The sequence below is a fragment of the Equus asinus genome, chromosome 7 (genome assembly GCF_041296235.1).
Source record: "Equus asinus isolate D_3611 breed Donkey chromosome 7, EquAss-T2T_v2, whole genome shotgun sequence".
Lineage (NCBI taxonomy): Eukaryota > Metazoa > Chordata > Mammalia > Perissodactyla > Equidae > Equus > Equus asinus.
The window spans coordinates 83,452,851-83,478,920 of NC_091796.1; the positions used below are offsets into that span (position 1 = coordinate 83,452,851).

Below are 26,070 nucleotides of genomic sequence, written 5' to 3' on the forward strand. Positions count from 1 at the left end.
CATGAAGTACATACTACTGTCCTTATGTTACAGAGGAGGCACAGAGAGGTTAAGGAACATACCCAAGGCTTTACAGCTATTAAGTGGCACAACTGTGATTTGAACACAGACCTGAGGTCTGACTCTAGAACCTTCAGTCTAACTACTATGCTGCACTGTTGCTCAAAGGGAGAAGAGGGTAGGTGTTTCTGTTTCAGTTCATCTTTATTCAATGTATAACAGAGCTTCTACAAGGGACATGAAGTTTCTAGATTCCTGAGTTAGTCATTCAGGAACTACAAGGTTGATGGTTATCCTTAAAATAATATATACACACTGCATCCTCAGGGTTGCACCACAGGCTGATTATAAACCTGAGGAAGACAGAGTGCAGGCAGGAGCCAATTATTTGAAGGAAATTACAACTTCAAATTTTCACTAAGTATGCCAAAGCTGCAAGCTGACTGTCCTCTGCTGCTATGGGAGCACTCCTGGAAAAGAAGTGTGTGTTTGTTTGTTAAGCTGCTAAGTAATAAACTGCATGAAGGCCCCAACCACATTAGGTGTGGGGGGAGGGGAAAAGAGGACTATGTATGCATATATAATGATCAGCGGTCATTTGGTAAGAGTTCACAAGGGAATCTTGAGCCATGGGGTCTATTAGTCTAAGATACAAAAAGGCAGAAAGAACACCAAATCATTGATGATACGGTGGTTTTAGACTAGAAAAGTAGTATTAGAAATATTTTCAAAAGGCTACCATATGTCACCACTGTTCTCAAACATGAAGTATACGGACAACTCTGATAGCCTAGAAGCTTTATTTAATGGTCATAAAATGAATTTACACTGATCCTTCAAACAAGAGCAAGTACCAAGTCCATCAAATGCATCCCTGAAATCAAAGATCACATCTAGATTTTACCTAGAACAAAGTCAAACTTAGAAAGGCCACAGCAGCATTTAGCAACACTAAACTCTTTCAAATTTCCAACACAATTCAGCAATGGCATACACAGCACAGAAGTCTTGCTTAAGGAGGCTTGTAGAAGTGTTGAAAAGGGTGGAATATTTCCAGGCAGTGGTATGATAATGGATAGATGCTCTCTTCCTGCTTCTATCAGCATTTGCTACATTAACTCAACAGAGGCCATACGTCATGCTTGACCGGGGGCGGGGAGGGGAGAAGAGTTGGAAGGAAGAAAGAGGGAGGAAGGGAGGGGAATGAGAACGAAAGACCAGTTGACGCCCTAACAATACTACTGCGGGGGTGAAGCCAGATCAAATGTTTTTTTTCATACTGTTCCAAAGTTATTTACGGTAAAAACCTCCAGAGTGACCCTTTTAGGCACAAACAAAGCCTTGTTTTTTCTTAACAACTAGTCCCTTGATTTCCCACACGTTATGTTGAACAATGAGGCTGGGGGCACAGGATAAAGCAGATGACATCAACCTCCCTCAAGTTGGAGGCTTGTTTGGGAGCCCAAACTCTGGTCTGTGGCCAGCTGGCTGATTTCACACAGAGCTCTACTGTCTAGGCTGCCAGGCTGCATATGCATATGGGGACAATGGCTCAGGATCAACCACCAGTCAGCAATTCACACAAGAAACAGCATAGGAGTCACTGCACCCCACTTGATTACCTTTATAATCTGTTCCATTTTCCTAGAAATTAGACTCACTCTTCAGAAGTCATCATAAAGATACGGTGTAGCAATTTCAAATTGTAAGCAGTCCCTTCTCTAGATCTAGACTCACTGGACAACAGTCACATCAAATATAAATTGGAAAGAGATACTTTTTCCAACAGAAAAAGATCAGCCCTCAGTAGAGACACAAAGTAATAATAAGCTAAAACAGAACTGTTCCAAATAAAATCATCTCAAAACTACAGCATATATATACACTATCATTTCCTACAGCTTTTTTGAGGGGAGAGGGCTGCAGTTATTAGCCAATGGTTCCCAACTGCCAAAACGCTTCTTGATAATTTTTAGGCTTAAATTGTGATAGGCCTATGATTCAAGGCGGAACTCTTCAAGTGGTCTGTTTGGCTTTCTCATCAATAAGCTACGTGGGAAAGATTGGGACCATAACTGGGTATAATATCCAAGTAAAAGATAATCTCATTTAGCAAAATGAATTGTTAATTATCATTAGTACTCTTGAAAAATGACTACAACAAAAAAATGTTAGACCAATTAGATTATTTGGAAGAGGCTAAAAAAGTATAAATGACTTAAATTATTACCATGAGGCTTTTCTTTCCTTTCTGGTGATAATTATGACAACTCCTCACATTGCTTTTTCTCTTTCCGCAATCTATTTCCAAGGTATAAACTGGCCTTAGGCAACAACTCATCTCATTCCCCAAAATTAATTCATACTCCAATTTTCACTATTAACAAGCATTCTAAATAATAAATGGTATTGGAACTCATTAAACTATTATTGTATCATCTAGTCTTAATGAAAATATGTTTTTCAATTCAAAACCAAGAGCTGAGATTCTTTTTTTTTTTAAAGATGGGCACCTGCGCTAACATCTGTTGCCAATCCTTTTTGTTTGTTTGTTTATTGTTATTATTTTTTTTCTTCTCCCCAAAGCCCCTGGGGTACACAGTTGTATGTCTAGTTGTGAGTGTCTCTGGTTGTGCTATATGGGACGCCACCTCAATATGACCTGATGAGCGGTGCCATGTCCGCACCCAGGATCCGAACCGGCGACACCCTGGGCCGCCCAAGCGGAGCGCATGAACTTAACCACTTGGCCACAGGGCCGGCCCCAACAGTTGAGATTCTGAGTCACTACAACAGGCTATTATTATGGACCTGAAGTAATGAGGAAACCTGTATATTCACTAGGAATGATCAGTTGATACTTCATGCCTCATTTTTGTGCAGCAAAGTCTCTAAATCTGATACTATTAGCCTGGTTTAGCCTCATTTTGTGAATCAAGTAGGGAAAGGTGGTATGGGATGAACTCAATTGGAAATCTCAACACAGAACACATCTCAACACAGGCCTGAAGCAGAAATCCCTGCAGCAGAGTCCCACCCATCCTTTCAATCCCTTTCTCTCTCTGTTCAGAAAGGCCTTCCCTGACCACTCAAATACTCTTTACCCCATCAATCACTCCCTACCCGCTACTGCCTGATTCTTCACTAATCACTACCTGAAATTGTACATATTTTTTTAACTTGTTTTTCTATTTGTTCCCCACTAGAGCTCAAGGACCTTGTCTGCTCTTCCTCCCCATAGCTCCAGATACCTCTGGCATATACTAAATATTTAATAAATATTTATTGAATGAATGGGAGAACCATAAACAAAATGCTCAGAATTCCTCTCATTAAAATATTCTTTATCTGGTCACTGCAATGACATGGGGCAAGGGATCAGATTAGAGATTCAATTTTCATTCAATAGAGAGGAAAGGAATGAGTACCAACATCTCTGGCCCACCATAATGGGCCCTGCACAATAAAGAATCCATTTCAATTAGTCCTTCTAACAATTCTATGAGATCTATGATCCCCATCTTACAGATAAGGGATCCGAGGAGAAGGGTTAAATAACTCCCCCAAGACCATACACTCTTTAAGGGGTGGAGCTGCTGGGATTTGAACCCAAATCTGTCTAACTCCAGATCCAAGCTCTTTCCACTACACCACAGGGCTGCTCTCTCAGACTAAAATACTCAACTCAGTTGTCCAACAACACGTACATAGTACATTAAACTGAAGCCACAAGACGAATGAGACATTAAGGAGTTCACAAAGTAAGCACCACACTACTTGAAAAGTGCCATGTCAAACAGGATGTAATGGAAGCACACAGGAGAGGCAAACAGGCAAAGACTGGTCAAGGTTAAGAGAACATTGTATTCACAGACCTGCAAGGTGTTCAGTACGGCTAGAGGCAAGAGTGGGAGGAGAGAGGTGAAGAGAAAGGAAGGAAAGATCAGACATGAGGCTAGGACAGTGCCAATTCATTTGTTCATTCATTCCTTCTGTTGAAGTCCTACTACACGCCAGGCACTGTAATAGACACAAGCAATTCAATGATGAATGAGACATAGTCTCCGCTCAAGGAGCTTATAGTCTATCTAAGGAGATGGGTAAAACACAACTACAACATAGAGTGATATATGATAATATTGATGTATTTATTCATTGGACATTAAGGTGCTCCTTCACAGGAAGGTGAATTAGGTCAATTAAGGCACTACATTCACAAAGATCCTTCTAAGAGAGATTACCTCATTCAGAGCAACAACTAAATGCCAAGCCCAGCTGACCAGGTTTTGCACTACAGAAAGTCTCCAGTTCTTCTAACCTCAACACAAACCACAGCCACTTGAACTAAGGGTGGACATATGACCCAAGAAAAGACAATCAATTGACTGTTCAGAGAACAGAATGTGGCCTGGCATATAAACGGAGCTGAACCAAGTGGATTCCCGCACTCAGGAGCTGCACTTCAGAAGCTGAAGTGATCCACAGAGAGAATCCTTGAGGCAGAGTCTGGGCCATGAGTAGTCAAATTTTAAGAGAAAGCAGAACTAAGCAAACAGATGTTATGAAAAAGGTTGTGAACTGTGCTAAGGGGCTGGATCAAGCCCACAAATGTGTTCGTGGCCTGCACAGCATACTAAATTTTTTTAAATGACAGCCTGTGGTCCCTAAAATACCATTCCCCACAAAAAGGAGCCAGAACTCCTTGGAAGAATAGTTGCTTCCAGGTCAGAGGTTGGACGGACAAAAGACGAGTCTAGAACACCTTGTTGTTCCACAAAACAGGGAAGCTATCAAAGCCAAACAGGATTGTCTCAAAGGATATAGGAGCCAAAGGGACATGTGAGCATAAAGAACAAATGCAAATGACAAAAATGATGACTCTAAATACTGAAACAAAAAAATTATTTCAGTATAATACTTAAAAAAAAAAAACCTCTTCAGACTACATTGGAAATGACAAGGCCAAGAATTCCTTACTCTGAAAACTGCTGAGTAGAAGCAATGAATTCTGCATTTATCCTGCCTTTCCTACATGAACTATAAACTTTATAAATATGGAATGAATAATAGCATTAGAAAATCTTCCTTTCACAACCTTAATGAAATAATAAATTTACACAGCAGTCATCAATGAAAGATCAGTGGGAAGCTTTACAATGGAGGCTTCAGGCTGTTACCACCTTGGTAGGCAGAGTAACACCCCCCACCCAAAAGACGTCCACATCCTAATTCCTAGAACCTGTGAATATGTTATCTTACATGGCAAAGGGGGTTCTGCAGATGTGACTAAATCAAGGGTCTTGAGATAAAAGAGATTATCACAAGGGTGCTTATAAGGGAAAGAGGGAAGCAGGAGAGTCAGAGAAAGAGATGAGATGATGGAAGCAGAGGAGGGAGAGAGAGGTGGGTGCAAGAGAGAAAGATTTGGAGATACTATGCTACTGGCTCTGAAGACAGAGGAAGGGGTCATCAGCCAAAGAATGCAAGTGGTCTCTAGAAGCTGGACAAGGCAAGGAAACGGATTCTCCCCCAGAGCCTCCAGAAGGAACAGAGCCCTGCTGACACCCTGATTTTAGGACTTCTGACTCCTAAGAACTGTAACATAAATGGGTGTTGTTTTAAGCCACTAAGTTCATGGTAATTTGTTACAGCAGCAGTAGGACACTACACATGTGCACCCACTGATCAACATAAGCAGCACTGACGGACACAAAAAGTACCATGTGCTCTGCCACATGAAGCACACCTCACCACCCATGAAGTACCCTCAGCAAAAAGATAAACCGGACTCTAACTACGTCTTTACAGCTGCTTCCTTTTACAAGAAATATGAGGGACAGAACAGGTTAAACGACACCTCAAGGTAACAGACAAATCCAAAATGTAGGACATTCTTTAAGGACAACTGACTCCAACAATACAACAAGCATGAAATAAAGAGAGAGAATGGATTGCTCTAGATTAAAGAGACTTGAGAAATACAACAAATTAATTTTAAATAAATATTTTTGAGACAAGTGGAGAACTCTGAATTTGGCATTAAGGAATTATTGGTAATTTTGTGCAGTGTGATTAGAGGCACATAATATTGTGATTATGCTCATACTTTTTAAGAGATTCATGCTGAAGTATGCAGGACTGAAATACCATATCTGGGATTTACCGTAAACCGATTCAGCATAAAATAAGAGGGCGGAAGCAATTAAGACACAAGTGCGGCGAGACCCTGATAACTGTTCAATCTGGGTACTGTGTAAATGTTGGACTGACTGTACTCTTCTCTATAAAACTGAAAACAATGCCAAAACCAATTTGAATTGGTTGGTGACATTTAAAAATCAGTTTTCACATCCAAATCTGGATTTCCGACTTCATTTGAAAAATAAGATGTGCCAACAAGATCCACAACAAGAGATGAGTACTGGCCACTCCAAATTAATTGGAGTAGTTTCCACTACTCCCAATTATCCAGCGTTTATCATTACTGCTGCTGTCCTTCTTATACCTGGCCCAATTCATTCATTTATGTTACCTATTTGGCATCCGAGTTTAGGACCCCAGGAATAGTTCAGTTAAACTGGTTAGTAGCAAGAGAACAGAGCAGACATAGGGAGAACAACTGAGTGATGGCAAAATGCTGGTGTGTAGATGTACGGACTCCGGCTGTTGAGGTCCCTTCAGGAGCCTTGGATAGAGATGTAACTCCCATAAGGTCATGCTACACTATGCTTCCTGTATTTATTAACTGCTTACTAGAAGCAAGGCAGTATGCTTGACATCCTGGAAAATACGAACATGAAAATAATTCCTGCCCTCAGGATACTAACAGTCTAATAAAGAAGACAAGGTATTAAAATAAGTAGTTACAATTCAGAAAAAAATGAGTTTAGGGTACTGTTCAAGATGGCTCATGTGCAAAAGGCAAAGTAGGGTGTGACAAAGTATATAAAGTTTCAGGAACAGATCATGAAAAGCACTACAGAGCACGTCAGGAAATTTAAACTTCATCAGATGAGCACCAGTGAGCCACCGAAAGGTTTTACAATATAAATACAAATCAGAGATAAGAGTAATACCAGAGATGAGAGTCAAGTCTCTTTCACTGCTCAAATTCCCCGATTCTATGCACTACATCCTTTGAAGAGTCAGAAGCATGACCCCCAAAATGTTGTATCTAAGTCTCCAAAATTATGCCATCATGGCTTTCTTGGCCAGACAGAAGTTTGGTACCTGAAGAGAATAACGAAAGGATAGGTCACTCAGCAACAGCCCTGAAAAGTTTTTATCTCCTAAATCAAGTACTAGTAAATTGCATCTATTACCACTCCTGGGTTCCAATACCTTAAACATAAATTATGGTCTTATTATACCTGAAGCTCTATTAAAAAGTAAAAATGTTTTCTTATTTGGTCTAAGACCCATTCTGTTAAACGAAACAAAACACACGTTATTATGAACGAATAAAATTACCCACAACTCAGTCAAATCTTGACTGCTATCAAACTATAATAAAATTTCAAAGATCGGGCTCAGTCATGCCAACCGCAAACTGGCATCATGAGAGTAGTTGTCACCACCCAAGAGTATCGTCGAAATTTACATAAAACTTGGCCAAGTCCAGATTCTGGGGTACCAGAAAGGAAAGGACTAGAGACTGAGACCATTTTGTGACCAACAGTCGAATTTAATCAACCACAGGAATTAAAAATAAAAAGCTAGGAGAGTGTAAGATCGTAGCACTTGTCCTTCACCTTATTTAACTCCCAAAATAAGAATCAATTCCGCTCTGACATCAGTTTATTCTACTGCCTCGCTGAGCCTCAGTTTCCTCATGCGTAAAACGAGACTAACAGCACCTACTTCACAGGGTAGTGTGTGAACTAAATGGTAACATACGTAAGGTAGCACAGGACCTGACATGCGGCTAACGCTCACGAAATAACAGGTTTTCTTATTCACAATAAGCTTCAGTGCCTCCATTATTTTCCTACAGGTATCAATGTGTCTTTTGATGCCAACCTCCACAAATACTCAACGTCCAAAGACTTCTTTGGAGAACGAAGCGACAGTTCAAGGTATCTAGGACCGAAACTAGTACAGGACCCTGACCACGACCCGAAGTCGAGGCCGCCCCAGCTCAGCTGTCACCACATCCGCCGAGGCCTCGCGGCCCTTCCATGGGCTCCCCGGGATCTGGCGCCCAGCCCCGCCCCGCGAACGCCAACGTGCAGGGAGAGGGGGCGGTCTCCACCGCGCGCCCTTCGCGCTCGGGGGAGGCCACACCGCCCTCTGAGCCTCCCCTCAACCCCCGCATCCTCGGCCTCTGCTGGCCTACGACCGCGGGCTGTCCTCCCCGTCCCGCGCCGCCCAGAGCCGCACCTTGAGGTGGGTGCGCAGGCCGCCCGCGCCCCCAGACTGGTCGGTGATCTCGTAGGCGCCCGTCACCAGCAGGTCCTTGTGGATCTCTTCGCGGAGGCACTTGCGGGAGTTAACGGGCAGGTGGAAGGAGATGGCGAGGACCGAGCTGGGGCCGAGCAGAAATAAAAGCAGCAACGCTAACGGGCAAGGGCCACCCAGCGCCTGTGGGCCAGACAAACCAGACATGGTGCCGGAGCCTCTTCACCACCCTGGGCCTCTACCGCGCCGGAACCGGGAGGGCCCACGTGACTCACCTCTGACCTCCCAATGCCGTCGGCGCCATTTTGGAGACTGGCAAATAGAGGAAGACTATATTGTAAATCTTTTGAAAGGGAAGAAACGATGTGATAACACGTTATATCGCGAGTTAAAGTGTTTAAATAAGAGTTTCTGGAAGTTTTCCGCAAGAGCTTTATTTTGCTGCGCTTAGTGACGGCTCAGTCGGCCATAGCAAGTACGGGCAGCCCTGGAAGTAATTCGCCTTTTACTTCCGTAAGCCGTGCCTGCCGAGTTTTGAGGTCGGTGATACCATAGCAACCAAGCCCCAATAGGAAACAGCCACAAGGCCCTTCGCTGGCCCGCCCACCGGCCGCCAAAGCGCGCGGGGCGGGGGCAGAGGCTGACGGTTTGCAGTCTAGACACCGCTCTGTCTGGGTGACAGCTGGGACATTGGGCACTTTAGAGGAACGCTTCGAGAGGCCAAACGGAAAGATTCTACTTTGGCTGTTAGGCGAGGGGGGTCCGTACCTCAGAGAATGTGTAGAGGTCGCCTGGTGAATGAGCTGGGCGGGCGTCCAGTTCGTGCTCCGAGCCGGGTATTTGGGCTGGAGTAACTGCTTTCTGAATGTGCATCTTTCTTAGCAAACATTGAGCGCCTACGATGCTAGGCAATATTCAAACTAAATTTGAATTTTGTGTTTAAGTTGAATAAAACACTATGTTTTAGTCCAGCCTGAGAGAAGGACCTAATTCGGTTTACCAGATAAGCGTTGTCAAGGGAAGGCAAGTGTTTGTTTTAAGTGCACCAACACTTTAGGCATCAAATTGGCTAGTCTACGGTAAACAAACTTACACAGTAATCGTTCATGCTTTTGTTTAACAAATATTTACTGTGTACCTACTATGTGCCAGCCACTATACCATGCATGTATACCAACATGTTTATTGATTTAACAAACCACCATTGGGATACTGTCAAATATCCCAGGCTGCAGAAAATATGAAGATGAGAAAGGAATACACAACAGCCTATGTTTGGAATCATCTGCTTTGATTAATATTTATTGAGCATCTACAGAAAAACCCAGAAGATGGCCTATCTGCTCTTAGTAATTTAAATGATTGTTCTGTATTTGTAACTCCTTTCAGTCCATCTCATTCTCTTCCTGGAGCTAAAGTCCCACAAACAAAATGAGAACAAACATAAAGGAGCTGTAAAGCATTTTAAAATTTGACAAGTGTCATATAAAAATTATTTTATGAGGGGCTGGCCCCGTGGCCGAGTGGTTAAGTTCGCGCGCTCCACTGCAGGCGGCCCAGTGTTTCGTTGGTTCGAATCCTGGGCGCGGACATGGCACTGCTCATCAAACCACGCTGAGGCAGCGTCCCACATGCCACAACTAGAAGAATCCACAACGAAGAATATACAACTATGTACCGGGGGGTGTTGGGGAGAAAAAGGAAATAATAAAATCTTTAAAAAAAAAAAATTATTTTATGAGATGTCCACTAGGAACATTTAGTTTGATTATTTTATCCCTGATCTAAGATAAGATGGCTAGTCTACTCATTCCATCCTGATAATTTGCATTGGCCTTTTCCCTGCCAGTGCAGGGAATCAGCACCAAGCAGTTACCTAACTCATTGTTTTTCTTAGTCCTGAGGCTCTGCTGACTGTCAGTAAGAGCTTTGCAACCCATAAAATAAGTGTGTGTCTTTTCTTTAAATTTCCGTCTTGTTTATATAATAGCTTATATGTTCTTTTTTTTTTTTTTTTGAGGAAGGTTAGCCCTGAGCTAACAACTGCCAATCCTCCTCTTTTTGCTGAGGAAGACTGGCCCTGAGCTAACGTCCATGCCCATCTTCCTCTACTTTATACGTGGGACACCTGCCACAGCATGGCTTTTCCCAAGCGGTGCCTTGTCCACACCCAGGATCGGAACCAGCGAACCGCGGACCACCGAGAAGCAGAACGTGCGACCTTAACTGCTGCGCCACTGGGCCGGCCCCATAGCTTATATGTTCTTAAATATTTTTACATATATTAATTATTTCATTTGACATATTCAAAAACCATGTGACATAGACTGGGCAAGTCTGTGAATTTAACAGATGAGGAACCTTAGGTTCTGAGAGACCAAAGAACTTTTGTCCCCAAAGTCTCATAGCAGAGTGACAAAGTCAGGCTGAGGGCCTGAGCCTTCTTCAGGAAGGCCCTGTTGTTTATTATTTTGCAGATGAAAAAACGGAGACTTAGAGAAATTGAGTTACTTTCCTAAATCACAGCTCTCAAGTCCTTTCTTATCTTATGTTCTCACTTATCCAGGCCCCCAACTCTGTCCTGTTTCGCTTCCCTCCTCTGTAGTTTCCTCCTCAGCCCTCACCACTACTTAGTACAGCATACATTTACACTAGTTCCCCCTTAGCCACAGTTTTGCTTCTTGCAGTTTAAGTTACCCATGCTCAACTGTAGTCTGAAAACATTACATGTAAAATTCCAGAAATAAACAATTTGTGAGTTTTAAATTGCCCGCCGTTCTAAGTAGTAGTACGCCCAAGACATGAATCATCCCTTTGTCCAGCGTGTCCACGCTGTGTGCGCTACCCCCAGTAGTCACTTAGTAGCCATCTCTCTTGTCAGGTTGACTGTAGTGGTATCACAGTGCTTGTGTTCAAGTCACCCTTATTTTGCTTAATAATGAGCCCAAAGCACAAGAGTAGTGATGCTGGCAATTCGGATATGCCAAAGAGAAACCATAAACTACTTCCTTTAAGAGAAAAGGTGAAAGTTCTCAATAAGGAAAGAAAAAAATCATTTGCTGAGGTTGCTAAGCTCTATGGTAAGAACAAATCTATCCATGAAATTGTGAAGAAGGGAAAAGAAATTCATGCTCATTTTGCTATCACACCTCAAATATGTATGTATAGGAAAAAACATAGTATATATAGGGTTCAGTACTATCCACCGTTTCAGGCATCCACTGGCTGTCTTGGAACGTGTTTCCCACGGGTAAAGGGGAACCACTGCACTTATTTATCGTGTTTATTACTCCGTCTCCCTAACTAGGATATCTGTTTTGTGAGGGGCAGAAATGTTTGTCTATTTTGTTCACTGCTTTGTCTTCTGAATCTAAAATAGTGCCCAGCACTTAGAAGGCACAATAAATAACGCTTCAGTGAATGCAGGGTTGATTCCTTGGTTCCTAGCAGAAGGCCTAAGAGCAAATTCCCTCCATTATTCCCTAGCTATTTTCACACAAATTTATTTAATCCACAATATATCTAAAGTGTCCGTACGATTTCAGGTTCACCAACAATATGCATATCTTTTTTTGATTGAAAAATCTATTCTGTTTCCATATAGGGACACAGAAAAAAAATTCTCCCCTCTATGCTGTGGAACTAGAGGGCAGAGTAGAAACTTCTAGGGAACCCAAACTTTTAACCTCTGCATCTGCATTAAAGAAGGAACCATTTTACATCTGTGTGGAGAAAAGGTCTCCTTCGGAACTGGAGAGCAAGTGGAAGGTGTCCCACAACTAGAGAAAATGTTTCTTCCTGGCCTAACAGTCTTCTGTCCTCTCGTCATTCTGAAACTTCCCCAGCCAGATTCCTGGAGCCCCCGGAGCCTCTAGAGGTGAAGAGATGTCACGAGGACACACCTTCTACCCAGTATATCCCTAAGCCACAGGTTTTGCAACCTTTTGTTTGTCTGAGAGGGAAAATGTTTAAAACACACCTCACCCCAGACAGTGAATCTGAACCTCTTATTAAAAATCTGCATTTGCTAATAAATTTTGGAGAGTTTGTGGAGAAAAGGGAACCCTCATCCACTGCTGGTGGGAATGTAAACTGGTGTAGCCACTATGGAAAACAGTACGGAGATTTCTCAAAAAATTAAAAATAGAATTACTCTATGACCTAGCTATCCCACTACTGGGTGTTTATTCAAAGAACTTGAAATCAAAAATACAAAGAGGCTTATGCACCCCTATGTTCATTGCAGCATTATTCACAATAGCCAAGACGTAGAAGCAACCCAAGTGCCCAACGACTGATGATTGGATAAAGATGTGGTAGATATATACAATGGAATACTACTCAGCCATAAAAAAGGACATAATCGTCCCATTTACAATCACATGGATAGACCTTGAGGGCATCATGTTAAGCGAAATAAGCCACACAGAGAAAGACAAATACTATATGATTTCACTCACATGTGGAATATAAACAAACTTAATGGACAAAGAGAACAATTTAGTGGTTACCAGGGGGAAGTAGGGGGAGGGGTGGGCACAAGGGGTACAGGGGCACATTTATATGGTGTTTGACAAATATTAATGTACAACTGAAATTTCACAATGTTATAAACTATTTAGACCACAATAAAAAATTCTTTTAAAAAAAATCTGCAATTGCAATAAGGTTGCTGGGCGATTCCATGGTTGGGAGTCCTTGAAGCGCTTCGGTCCTCTCGACACCTCCTTTAACCCTCATAATCCTCAAGTGTGGCTTGAGGCTCCCCAGCTCCAATGCATGAGCAGTCAAGGATCCCTAACTCCAGTGTCCCTGCCCATTTGTGTGTACAGTGCCACTCACAGCGTGTGTTTAAATAGCTAAAACAAGATGGGTCTGTGAAGATACAAAAGACGCTTTTGGAAAACAATTTGGCAATATTTGTCATGTGTTGTACTCTTTGACCCAGAGAGTGATTCCAAGGACCTCTTCTATGGGTCCTCTAACTTCTAGACTCTCCTAGGACCTGGTCCTGGAACCTGCACGCTGCATGCTGGGTGATCTCATCCAGTCTCATGACTTTAAATTCATCCATGGGCCGATAACTCCCACATGTGGATCTCCAGACTTGACCTCTCCCCTAAACTACGGAGTCTATATCAGGCTCCCTACTTGACTTCTCCACTTGGATGACTAATGGGCAACTCATGCTTAACTCTTCATTTCCCCTCTCCCCCCACTCCCAAATCTGCTGCTTCCCCATCTCAGTAAATGACACCAACTTCGACTTCTTCACTGAGGCCATCTTTGTTTCCTCTTTCTCCTACACTCTCCCCACACAGAGCCAAGTTCATCAGCAAGTCCTACCAGTTCTGTGTCCTAAATATATTCCAATCAGTTGCTACTTCTCTCTAAGCAAGGCATTGGCAAACTACTGCCCAGCTAGGCAGGCCAAATCTGGCATGCAACCTCCCGTTTTTGTATCGCCCAGAAGCTAAGAATGGTTTTTACATTTTTAGAGGGTTGTTAAAAAAGAAGGAGGAGGAGGAGCAAGACAGAGGAGGAGAAGAAGAATGTGTGAACTTATGTAGCTCACAAAGCCTAAAATATTTACTATCTGACCCTTTACAGAAGAAGTTTGCTTTTCTCACCTAGACAAGACAACCGTCTGCTCCCATTCTTGCCCCACTATAATCATGCTCCTTAATACAGCACAAGCGATTTTTTTTAATGAAAATCAGATCAATCAGAATAAAGCCCCGATAATAAGGCCACTGTGGTCTGACTCCTGCCTATGTCTCTACTCTCTTCGTACCCAGTGAGCACTTCCTCCCACTACCCACTCATTCACTCTCCTGTAGTCACCTGGTCTTCCCAACAGTGTAAGCTCCTCCTTGCCTCAGGGCCTTTGTACTTACTGTCTACCTGGAGCTCTCTTCCCCAGATCTTGACCTGTGAACTCTGAACTCTGCAGGCTGCTCCTTGTCATTCAGGTCCCAACTCCAATGTCACCTCCTAGTGAGCCCACCTTGCATAAGTAACCCTGCCCCAGATTACTTTCTATCACATGATCCAGTTTTCTTATCTATATAGCACTTGTCACTATTCGAGAGTACTCTGTTATTTCTTGTTTATTATCACCCAGCCCTACTGGAATTTAAGATCTAAGAGAGCAAGGTCTTTGTTTCATGCCTGATATATTCCTGAGGCCAAGCATAACATCCTGTATGTAGTGGGTGCTCAATAAATATTTGCTAAATGAATGAAATAATACAACATGATATAGAGCACTTAGCACATCAACATGGAGCAGTTGCTCAATAAACGCTAGTTCCTCTATCTAGTATTTTCAGTGCCATTTTTGCTATGGAGAAGCTGAGGTCCAAAGCTGTGAAGTGACTTGCCTCAAGCCGTACGATGACTCAGTGTGAGGGTTCATCACACTGAGAATAGAAATGACAGCTCCTAACTGCAGACCAGTTTTCACACATAATTGTCATTACACTTGAAAAAATATAGTATTTATTAGTTCCCACTCCACTAAGATTTGGATTCCCAGGTAGTCTTTTCCTGCCCTCACTTATATTCATAATACAACTTTTGTGGGTTTTAAGTGAATTTAAGTCTTCCAGAACATCCATGAAGATGTTAATAGTTAATGCAAAACTTGTGGCATCTACTAGCATCTCCTCTCAATTCACTTTTCTTGAAAAAACAAGATTTATCTTCCTCTCCAGATTCTCAGGGTGCTAATTTTTAATCTTCCTAGGTGGGGAACAGGACTCCTCACCAACTCTCCATGACGATTAACACCCTTCTTCAATGTTGTCTATAGGACATTGTTGAGATTAACTATCAGGACCCTTCCTTATATGTTACGGCCTGTAAATCCTGATTGCCAGGATCAAAGTTCTTCTAGTGACATATGTGAGCTGAGGGCACTAAGAAGTCTGGATTTAACAAAAAATTTATTAGGAAGAATTTTAAAGATGATTTTAAAGATGCAAAACGTGTTCCAAAAGAACAAGTTTCAGAAAATGTAAGAACCATCACGTGAACCATTGTCACTACCCACGTGTCTTGAGAACAAACCAAATTTGAAAAGGACAAGACTAGGAGGGAGGCGTCTCCTCTGCCCCGTAAGCACTATTTGCTTATGGAGAACACAAGCCTTAGAGCCCAGAGCAGAGAGATGAAGTCCTGGAGGCCAGGAAGGCAGAATCTCAAGGCAGGAATGAGATGAAAAGAAATCCTCTGGACCAGTAGGGAGTGGAGGAACTGAGGGACAAAAAAGAAGAGTTGTGAAGACGGGATTCTAGGGGAGAAGGAAGTAGGGTCAGGGAGGTAAGATGGGAACCACAGGGACCTCCTATTTACCTTAAGTCTGTAGTTACTTATACTTCAAAGAAGGAAAAAAGTATTGAGAAAGAAAGAAAGAAATGGGAAAATTACTCAGTATGTTGTGAAGTAGCCCCAGAGTTGAGGACCTCCGAAGGAAGGTTAATAGAGAGCCAAACAGCATCTATCCCCAAACGTTAGCTACACTCTGCACCTGGACACAGCCACGCCTGAAGCCTGTCCACATGCAGATCCTCAGAGGGCTTGGGATTCAGAAGTGCTTTGAGACCTTGAAGCTCGGTAACCTACAGCAGAGGACTACACTGTCTTGGCCTTCACTCCTGGTTATGAGAAAGTTTTGGGTGTCCTCTCCAATGCATTTTCCTTGATAGGCCACTAAGCAGTCAGTATCTGGTGTGCACCAGCACTAACTATCTCTGAAATCCATCAAAACTCATTCTCCTTCAATAAAAGCTCCATCTTGTGAGAGATATGGACCTTACACATAGAAAAAGAACACCAGCTGCAGGCACCTTGATAATACCCATATGACTTTTCTTTTGTTATTTACTTGAATCACCTCTGCACACTGGCATCACTTGAGCATCTTTTTAACAACTGCCAATGCCTAGAATCCAACCCAGACCACTGAAAACAGAATATCTGGCTATATTCCCTGGGAATAGCGTATTTCAGTAGTTCCCTAAGTTGGCTGCACACTGGAATCATCTGGGGATCTTAAAAAAACGCTGATGCCTGACTCCCACCCCAGGACCTTCTGATGTAAATAGTATGGGGTGCAACCTGAGCACTGGGATTTTTAAAACTTCCCTGTGGTCCAATAAGCATCCAGGGTTGAAAACCAGGGCTCCAACCTACCCCTGTCATTCCTCTTTCAGCCCTAACCTTTCAATGCCTTCAAGTAGCGTGCTCTCAATAAATGCTTCTCAGGTTGATTGACATCTCTTATTTCTCCTGCTGAAGCGCTGCTGCCCTTTCTCCTAGAAGGTGACACAAAAGCAGTCCCTGGTAAGTAGAGTAGCTGGAACGCCAGCTTGGGGACAAGGGTTGTTCCTCAGCTGGCCACATTCTACCAGCTTAAGTGTTAGCAAGGGCCAACAGCTGAAGAGGAGGCTCTCCACAGGCACATGAAGGAGCCCATTTCTTCTTCCTTGCAGAAAACCATTGTGGCACGTGCACAAAGGAAGTATTAATAACCTTTCTAAAGAGGTACTTCTCCAAGATTTGGTGTTTCACAGACCGCAACCAGTGCTGTCAGTTCTACAGATGGTCAACTTCTGCATTTCAGACAGTGGCTTCCGAAGATAGCTCAGCTTGCCTCCCCAAAGCAGAAGACCCAGCTATGGGGAAGGGAACCATCAGAGTTTCTAAGCCAGAGGTCAAAAGCCGCTACCCACATGTTGGTCAAGGGCAAGAAGACTGACCACCAAGCAAAATTATTAGAGGTAATTGGCTCTTTTAGAGTTAAATTAAAGTAAGAACATTACAGCATTATAATAAGTAGGCCTTTGTGGGAGCCCACTCTGAGAGCCATGGACTGGGCATCCCACAGGAGAGGTGTGCTCTACACAGGGGTCCTGCCTCTGCCCTGCCATCCACTCACTGGGTGACCTTGGGCTGGAAATTATACTTTCTAGGTGTTGACTTCCTCCTCTTAAAATGTGAAGCCAGAGACTGGAGGCAGAGCTTCTTTGACATCTTACTCGCCTGCGTGCACAGAGAAGTGGAGAAGTCACAAGCTCACAAAGATGCTGCCACAACACCACTAATGGCTGGGCTCCACCACCCTCCTGCAGGGCCCAGGGTCCTGGCTGGGGATTCGGCAAGCACAGCTGAGCTGTCTGCAGTTTGTGACCTCACGGCTCAGTGTCTAATCGCAAAGCCTTCCCCAGGGCTAATGGGGTGACTAGAATGAAGGCCTCTGGATGAGTGTCCTAGCGCTGCCGTAACAAACTACCACAAATTCGGTGGCTTAAAACAACAGAAATGTATTGGGTCACAGTTACAGAAGCCTGACCTCTGAACTCAAGGGGTCATCAGGGACATGCTCCACTCAGGTCTCCAGGGGAGGATCTTTCCTTGTCTCTTCCAGCTTCCCGTAGCTCCAGGCTTTCTGGGGCTTGTGGCTGCCTAACTCCAATCTCTGCATCTGTCTTCGCATGGACTTCTCTTCCCTCTGTGTCTCTTCTCTGTCTGTCTCTTATAAGGACACTTGTCATTGGATTTAGGATCCACCCATATAATCCAGGATGCTCTCATCTCAAGATCCTTAACTTAGATACATCTGCAAAGACCCTTTTCCCAAAAAAGGTCACATTCACAGGTCCCAGGGGTTAGGATCTCAACATACCTTTTTGGGGGACACCATTCAATCCAATACAGCCTCCAAATGGAGAAGCGTAGAGGGATGTACAAATTTCTATCCTTCCTTAAAGCCCAGGTCATCATTTTACAGTGTATACAAATATCAAATCATTGTGTTGTCCACTTGAAACTAACATAATGTTTTATGTTAATTATACCTCAAAAAAAAAAAAATAGCCCAAGTCAAACGCCACCTTATCTAGGAGACCTTGCCACTTCATGCCACCCTGATCTTACCTCCACTGGGCCGTCTAGTTATTTCTGCACTGTCCATGTGTTTTCCGCCTACCTCTAGGTCACCGTCATCAGAGTTACCTAAGGAGCAGGTTAAAAATACAAAGTTCTGTCTTCCCTGCCCAGCCCCTACCACTCTCACTGCTGCCCGAGTCAGCCTTTCTAGGCCTTGGGCCCCAGAGTGTGTATTTTAGATCATCTGCCTGGGAGATTCTGACACACCAGAGGTTTAAGTTCCATGCCATGCTGTGAACTCCATGGCCGATTCTCTGCTGTATCTCTAGATGCCTTACATTTATTTAAGCTGATGAGAGGCAGGATGTAAGTGTGTGGTCTGGAGTCAGAATGCCTGAGTTCTGCTACCCACTGACTGTGTGACTTTAGGCTAAGTACCCAAACTCTCTGTGCATCCGCTTCCTCATGTAAACGACGATAATTACAATGCCTACCTCACAAGGCTGTGGTGAGGATTAAATGAAATAAAACTGAGAACAGCATCTGGCACGTAGTATGCACTCAGTAAATGGAAGCTGTCATGAAACAGAACAGGTTGGCAGTGGCTTCTTTTTCAGGATATTCCTAGATCCCGCCCTCCTGGGCATATACCCTGATCTTTCCACCATTGTCAATTATTGCTAACATCTAATGAATCTTTTTCTTTTCCAGGCACTCTGCTAAGCTCAATACATGCTTTATCTCATTTCATCCTCACAACAATGGTATGGGCAGATGGTATTATTATCTCCCATTTTATGGATAAGGAAATTGAGGGTCAGACAGGTTAAGCAACTTGCCCGAAGTCGCACAGTCGGTGACAGTGAGGTGGGCCTGTGAAGTATCAGCTTGGGCTCCCAGCCCCACTGCTACCCTGCACTTCTTTCTACTTCTACTGCCACACCCCCCACCCCGGCCAGCCCCTGAAGGCATTCCCTGTGCCCTCCTCAGGCCCAGCCATCTCTCTGAACCAACTCCCTAAACCACCCCTCACACAGCTTCCCCACATCAAGTTCCATCTTTTCTGATCCCTTCAAACCATGCTTTTCCATGCTTTTTTGGTCTAGGGCCCTCAAGAAAATGTCCTCTTCTCAGAGGTGTTTAATCAAACCATATTTCTCCTCCACCTTCCTGGGGATCTCCTCTAAATCCTATATCTGCCCAAACCCAAATCCGTCCCCTCACGCACAGCCACTCTGGCTGGTTTCTCCCTCAACCCCCATGTGGCCCTTGTGTCCGTTGAGAGCCTGCTGCCCTCTTCCTTCCCTGTCTCCATAGCTCCTTCAGGTGGGGAAACCTGCAGGCCTGGATGCCAGGAAAACCAACAACCAATCACCCCTCGGATGTGGTGCCCATCCCTGGCTAATCCCAGGTCTCTTGGTCACCCCCAGGCCTTCCCTCAGCCCCTGTCAGGGAGGGGCCTCTCACCCTGCCCCACTCTGCTGCCTGTCCTCCCACTTCATGTCCCTGGCCCAGGGCTTGGGGCCACCATCAGGCACACAGGCCTTATCACTACACAAACACTTCCTCTTTCCCCCAATACTGGTTCTCACACAATAGGTAATCAGGGTAAACTTCCTCTGACAATTCACTGAGCAAACACTCACTGTGCCCCTGCCCTATGCGTAGGCCTGGGGGGAACCCAAACCTGGCCTCCACCTCTAGGAGCCTTGAATCTGGTCAGGATGAAGCAGACAAATGAGTATCAGATGTCCCATGCTTTGTGGCCCAGCACACCTGGGTTCTAATCCCATTTCTGCTTCACAAGCTGTCTGTACCTTGGAGCAAGCTACTTACCCCTTTCTGATCCTGAGTTTCCTTAGCTATGAAATGGGAATAATGCCATCTAGGTTTGTTGTGAGAATTAACAGAGATAAGATCCTTAAAGGGCCTGGCAGAGCACCTGAGATAAGGAGTTAGTTCCTGAGTTCCTGGGAGAGGGAGAGCAGGATGAGGAGAGGGAGGGGTCTGCCAGGAGCTGGAGCAGGCTTCCTTCAGGTGGGAGAGGAAGGTGGTTATGGGGGTGGCTTCCTCCAGAGACCGAATTGCACCTTGAAAGCCAAACGCCACAAATAATGGCTCCTTTCTCTAGTCCCTGCTCCTTTGAGATCTAAGAGTAGGTGTGGTGCCACCTTTCAGGTATAAACTGAGTGGTCCCTGTGCATGACAGGGTCAGCCAATCCCTCAATAAGAACGCACTAGCAATTCACATGCTGGGGAACACAGATAGACAGATGGCGTACAAAACATAGTCCCTTAGTTGAATGTGGGGTGGTGGTCATGGTTAGTCGTAACATGTCCGTATGCAACAACAAAAGAGCAGGACAGGATAAGTTGATTTCCTAGGCAAGTGCTAACTCTGTGGGCACAGCCTGTAAAGGAGAGATGACCGTGGGCCTGCAGTAGTTGGGAAATTTCTCACTGTTGAGGAGTCAGTATGCAAAATCACAGCAACCCAGGCAGAGCAATCTGTGGCATGTCAAGACACAGGAGTACAACAGGTCCCTCCCTCCGCCCCTCTGTCAAAACATGCAAGCAAAACAGACAATCTTTCAACCTCCGTGTTTGGTTCTTTCTTAATACTTTAGGGTTGGTTTGTGCTCTGGCCTCGGTTTGTAGGAAACATGAGGGGGGAAGAGGAGAGAGGGGCCAGAGGGGCTGGGCTCTGGCAGAGGGCACTGGGGGTGGGGGGCACTGAGCCATGAGCACGGGTAGCAGGAATTGGAGAGTGGCTTCTGGCCTCAGGTGGGGTGACATGGGGAAAAGGGTGATGCTGATTATCCCTCCACTGAAGGAAGATTCTAGAGAAGGACACCAAGAGGGAGCACAGTGCAGCTATGGACAGAGCCTGAGCTTTGGTGCGAGGCTGATCCGACTCAGTTTTCACTGGGTCCTCAGCACCGAGCAACCGGCTGTGCGACCTTTACCTCTTTGAACCTCAGTTGCTTAATCTCTAAACGAGAATAACGACATCTGCTTTGTGGAGCTTTTGTGAGGCCTGTAAACTATAGAACACAGAGCCTGCCAGAAAGTGGATGATCAAATTCCCTTCCCCCCACTCAAGCTTCTAGGAATGCCCCAGAAATACAAGACTGACTACATTTAGTGTCTGGCTCCCTCCCCCGCCAACCCACGGTTAAGTTAGAATTAAACTGCTTATGCCAAAGCCCCTTCCAGTTCTCAAATTCTCTAGTAATATGTGTGGACTGAGTGGGAGGGGACAGTCATTCACCTCCTGGGGACTTCTTGGTCGCTGCTGGGCCAGGCTGGGCTCTGAGCAGCACATGCAGTGCCTGTGGGTGCAAGAGCTGTTAGATGGGGCCCTGAGGGGATGGGGGAGAGGGGGGAGTTGCCCAGAAGCCTGACAACTCCTCCTTTCCTATCCAGGGTTCCCCGTATCTGGGCTCCTTCCCTTCCCTTTGTGGGGATTTGCCTTGGGTGATGGTGAGCGTGGCAGGAGGGGTAACCTTAGCAGAAGAAAGAGTTGCTGGCTGGCCCCACAAGAGCGGGTGTGCAGCAAAGCTACCACAGGCTGATTTCAGCCCACTCTGAGAAAGAACGTTGTAGTAATGTGATGTCGGACACTGGAAAGGCGTCTCAGGCAGCAGCAAGAGCGTGGGTCCTGGACAGTTTACCCAGATACAACAATTCTCAACTCTGAAGGCATATAAAATATCCCGGGGAGTTTTGTAAAAACTCCCATTAGCCTGGCCCCTATCTATGAGATTCTGTTTCTCTTGGCCCATGGTGGTGGCTGTGGATCCTTGGGATTTTGTTAACAGTTCCTCCAGGTGAGTGCCCTGAGTGGGTAAGGATGAGGACCAGTGTTCCCCAGGCTGGTGACCCCCCCAGGCATGCCTGTACCCCTGGGCCAGAGCTCCTCTGTGCTCCTTTCTAACTCTGGGAGTCCACATGTCTGGTATGAAGTGTGTATTGTGGTCACCTCGACTTGCTTTCATCCTGATCCCTTGCAATCCGCTCTGAGACACAGAAGCCAGAGTGGTGCCTTTTAAACATAAATTGGATCCCATCCCTTCCCCACTTCAGTGTGTCACACTTCAATTCCAACTCCTCACCACGGCTGACAGGGCCCTGCATCCCCCCTCACCCCTCCGGGCACTGGACCTCTTCTGTTCCTCAAGGGCACCAAGCTGCTCCAGCCCTGGGGCTTTGCACTTGCTGTGCCTCTGCCTGGGGTGCTCATCCTGTCTGGTTCCTGGCTAGCTCCTCCTCATCCTCTGGGTCTCACAGGCCCCTTTTCAGAGAAACCTTGCGTCACCTGCCTAGTCCATGTGGTGCTCCTCCCCACACCTGCGCTTCCCTGTCACATCTCGGGAGGAGTACTAGCCTCCTAGAAAGTAAGATCCATGAGAACAAGGAACCTGCCTAGCTGGTTTATCACAGCGCCCACTGGCACAAATGGATTCTCGACAACTATTTGTTGAACAAATGAGTGAGTGTGTACATAGAATATGTTTATATATTAAAATCATGTGTTTTTATGTACATGTAGCTGCATTTAATGTGATTAGAAGTCTGGAGTGGAAAGGAACAGACGGTATTAGGGAAGAGGGCATCCAAGAAGGGAAGGAATATTTACTGAGCACTGACTCGGTGCCAGGCACTATTCTAGGGCTTTTCATACATTTGATCCTCACAAAAACCCACTGTTAACACAATTCCAAGGGTCTGCAGCCACCATGGACCGACAGAATCAGAATCTTGGAGATGGGGCCAGTGTTATTTTTCCATTCTACAGAGAAAGAAACTGAGACCTAGAGAGGGGAAATAACCTGCTTGAAGTTAAACTACCAAAAAGTTCTAGAATGGGATACAAATCTGAGTTTATTGGACTCCAAAGCTATCTTGTTCATCGCATCATTCTTGAAGGAGAAATTACCTTGATCACTACTTCTCTCCACTCTCAGGGAATAAAAAACCCTCTGGGGAATTCGACCTGAGAGAGCAATGGCTAATTGGTGAGTGGAGCTAATAACATTAGCAGCGGGCGCAGGACAGATAAGGAAGGGAAAGAGAATTTACTAATAGTCTTGCCACCAGATCAATTTAAATTCAACCTTATTTCTTAATTTTATTTGTGATCAGTTAAGAATTTGCACTCCTTTCCTTTTATTTAAAAAAAAAATGTTATAGTCTGCTTGATTTAAGTTCCTAGAAATCAACAATTATGAATAAGATTTCCTGGGTCATCAGAATGTCCTGGAGGTACAATCAACCTTTCTGAACACCAGCATGCATAGCCTAGAGGGTTATAGTATATAAACCCAGAGGCTAGTTATTTAGTCAGTGGACTAGTTAATTTGGGCCTTCTATCTTAAACTTCCAAATCTAATTTCCAGCCAAAGGATTAGGATATACCCTTTAGAACATCCTTTTAAAAAGTCCCTAGAACTTGGTTTATACCCAGATTCTCTTGATCTTAATAGAAGAAATGGGGGACCTTTTCTTATTTTTAAATGTTAGAACCAGCTCTCCATTAAATCTCATCAAAATACATGGAGCCACCTAGCATTGGGACAGAGATGAGTTGGACACCCTCCTTGCCCATAAAATGCAAGCAAACGAACAGCCAGCTCACAGGGGACTGTTACCCAGGGCCTTAAGCTTAGTTGGGGAAGGGCCGTTAAGTGAGATATACACACAATGCGGAGAATCTGTAACACAGGATGAGAAGTTTGCATGCTTCATTCTGTAGACAGTGGGGAGCTATGTCAGGCCTCTTCGGTTACAGATGACAGGAAACAATTCTGGGTTAATGGAAAAGAAAAAGGGGACAATCCGCTGGAAGGATATTGGGGAGTTTACGGAATTGAAGGAAAAACTGACTAGGCGAGAGGGGATCTCCAGAGGATGAACTCGTGACTCGGCCTTTCATCTCTGAATCCCCGCTCAAAATTTGGATTCCCAGGAGAGAGTCTGATTAGCTTGACTTGGGTCATGTGCCCACCTGAAAGGATCTGGGATTGATCATCCTCCAGAATCCTGCAGAACAGGAAGAGGGAGACAGTTCCTACAGGAAGAGATACTGGCCAGAGAGACAAGACATGTCTGCTCTAGTAGCCACTGGACGCTTCTGAGCATAGAAATGATGTGATTACCTTAGATCGCATGTCACTAGGTGCTTGGATCAATAGTTTTGATTTATCCTCACAACATCCCAGTAATGTGGGCACATTTATTAATCCCTATTTTTAAAGATGAGGAAAATTGCAATTTTGAGAAGGTTGCATGACTTTTCCCAAGAGGCAAAGCTCTTTTGGGACACTAAATCCTGTTTCTCTTTCCTGTATTATTTTCCTGTCCTTTAGAATCATTAGTTTGGCTCTAAAGTGTTTAAGAAAACAGAGAGGCAGGAGATGGGTTAGCAAGCTGTTAGAATCAACCAATGTGGAAGGAATGAGCCAGGCTGGGCCAGTGGAAGGAAGCAAATAGACTTGAGGCACCAGGGCTCAAAAAGTAGTTTGCAAACTAGACAGCGTTAGAAACATCCGGGCAGCTTGTTAAAAACACTGATCCCGAGAGTCCATCTCTGAACTGAACCAGAATCCTCTCTGGGTGGTGATGGGAATCTATAATTTTAAAACACACACCCATCTTATGGTGGTAATCATTTTGCAATATATAAGTATATCAAATCGACACGTCGTACGCCTTAAATTTACACAACGTCATATGTCAATTATACCTCAATAAAGCTGGAAAAAATTTTAAAAACACACACCCATCCCCCATATAGGTGATTATTCTGTGGCCAGCTGGATCCTGGCCTGTAGAGGGGCATTTGTAAATTATTGACCTATTAGACCTTTTTTCTAAATGTCCTCTAGTCCAGTTTCTTGTCTTATCTCTCTGCTGTTGCAGTTAAGCATTATCAAAGAATAGCTTTTGCGTGGTTGTAATTTGTACTCATTACATTTAGAGTCATGTATCTGCAGTATCTCTTCTGAGGTCTGAGGGATGTAAACAAGGATAGAGAGGTAAAGTGGCTCCTAGCTGTCCCCTTATTTTGTTAGTGTGGCTGGGGCTTGTGGCTTTTGACAGGGACTCTTGGGAGATGCCTTTGCCAGCTTTCCCTTTGAGGAGAATAATCCTGGGTTCTCACCCTCCCTTTCGCTATAGTAAGTCTCCACAACGAACACACCCAAGTCTGGTATTTCTGAACTTATGGTTCTGTGCTGCATGCATGCTGTTCCTGGAGCCAGGCTCGCTTTGCGGTTTTCCTCCCCACCCACCCTTTGGTCCCACTGATGGGCTGTTCCAGCCTTGGTGTGTGATAACCCACAGGCTCTGGGTGTTCTCTCTACGACACTGCAGAGCGTATAGGCTTTCAGTAATATCTGGGATTAGAAAGAACGGTGGTCTTTGGAAATGGGGTCTGGTACAGGTTGGAGAACAGGATTTGTGGTCTCCAGTTGCTCCCACCATTCATACAGTGAGGGGACTCATAAGAATGAGTAACTAGGAAAGCTTCCCAAATCTCAGTCATTTGAATACCATCCTCATGGGTTTTGCCAAGTCTGTGTGCCATCTATCTGTTATTTACTTAATATTTTCCACTATATTAATTAACATATTTTACTGGAGTGCTCATTACCCATGCTAGCTTTGCCATGAACAATAACAATATTCATGAAGTCACTGATTCACAAAGTCAGGTCTAATATGCAACCTGTAAACTTTCTTCTAGTACATATTAAAATAAATATGCATCTATTAAAATTG

The 26,070-nt window shown here is 44.4% G+C and overlaps 1 protein-coding gene across 1 annotated transcript in view; it reads right to left on the bottom strand.

Moving 5' to 3' along the window:
- The window catches only part of TMED10 (transmembrane p24 trafficking protein 10), a 31,563-nt gene extending 22,892 nt beyond the window's left edge, over positions 1 to 8,671 (bottom strand). Inside the window, exon 1 of the mRNA XM_014835700.3 lies at positions 8,380 to 8,671. Coding sequence (XP_014691186.1) covers positions 8,380 to 8,604 — 225 coding nt within the window. The 5' untranslated portion in view covers positions 8,605 to 8,671. The remainder of the gene's footprint in view (positions 1 to 8,379) is intronic.
- Between the last annotated feature and the right edge of the window lie 17,399 nt (positions 8,672 to 26,070).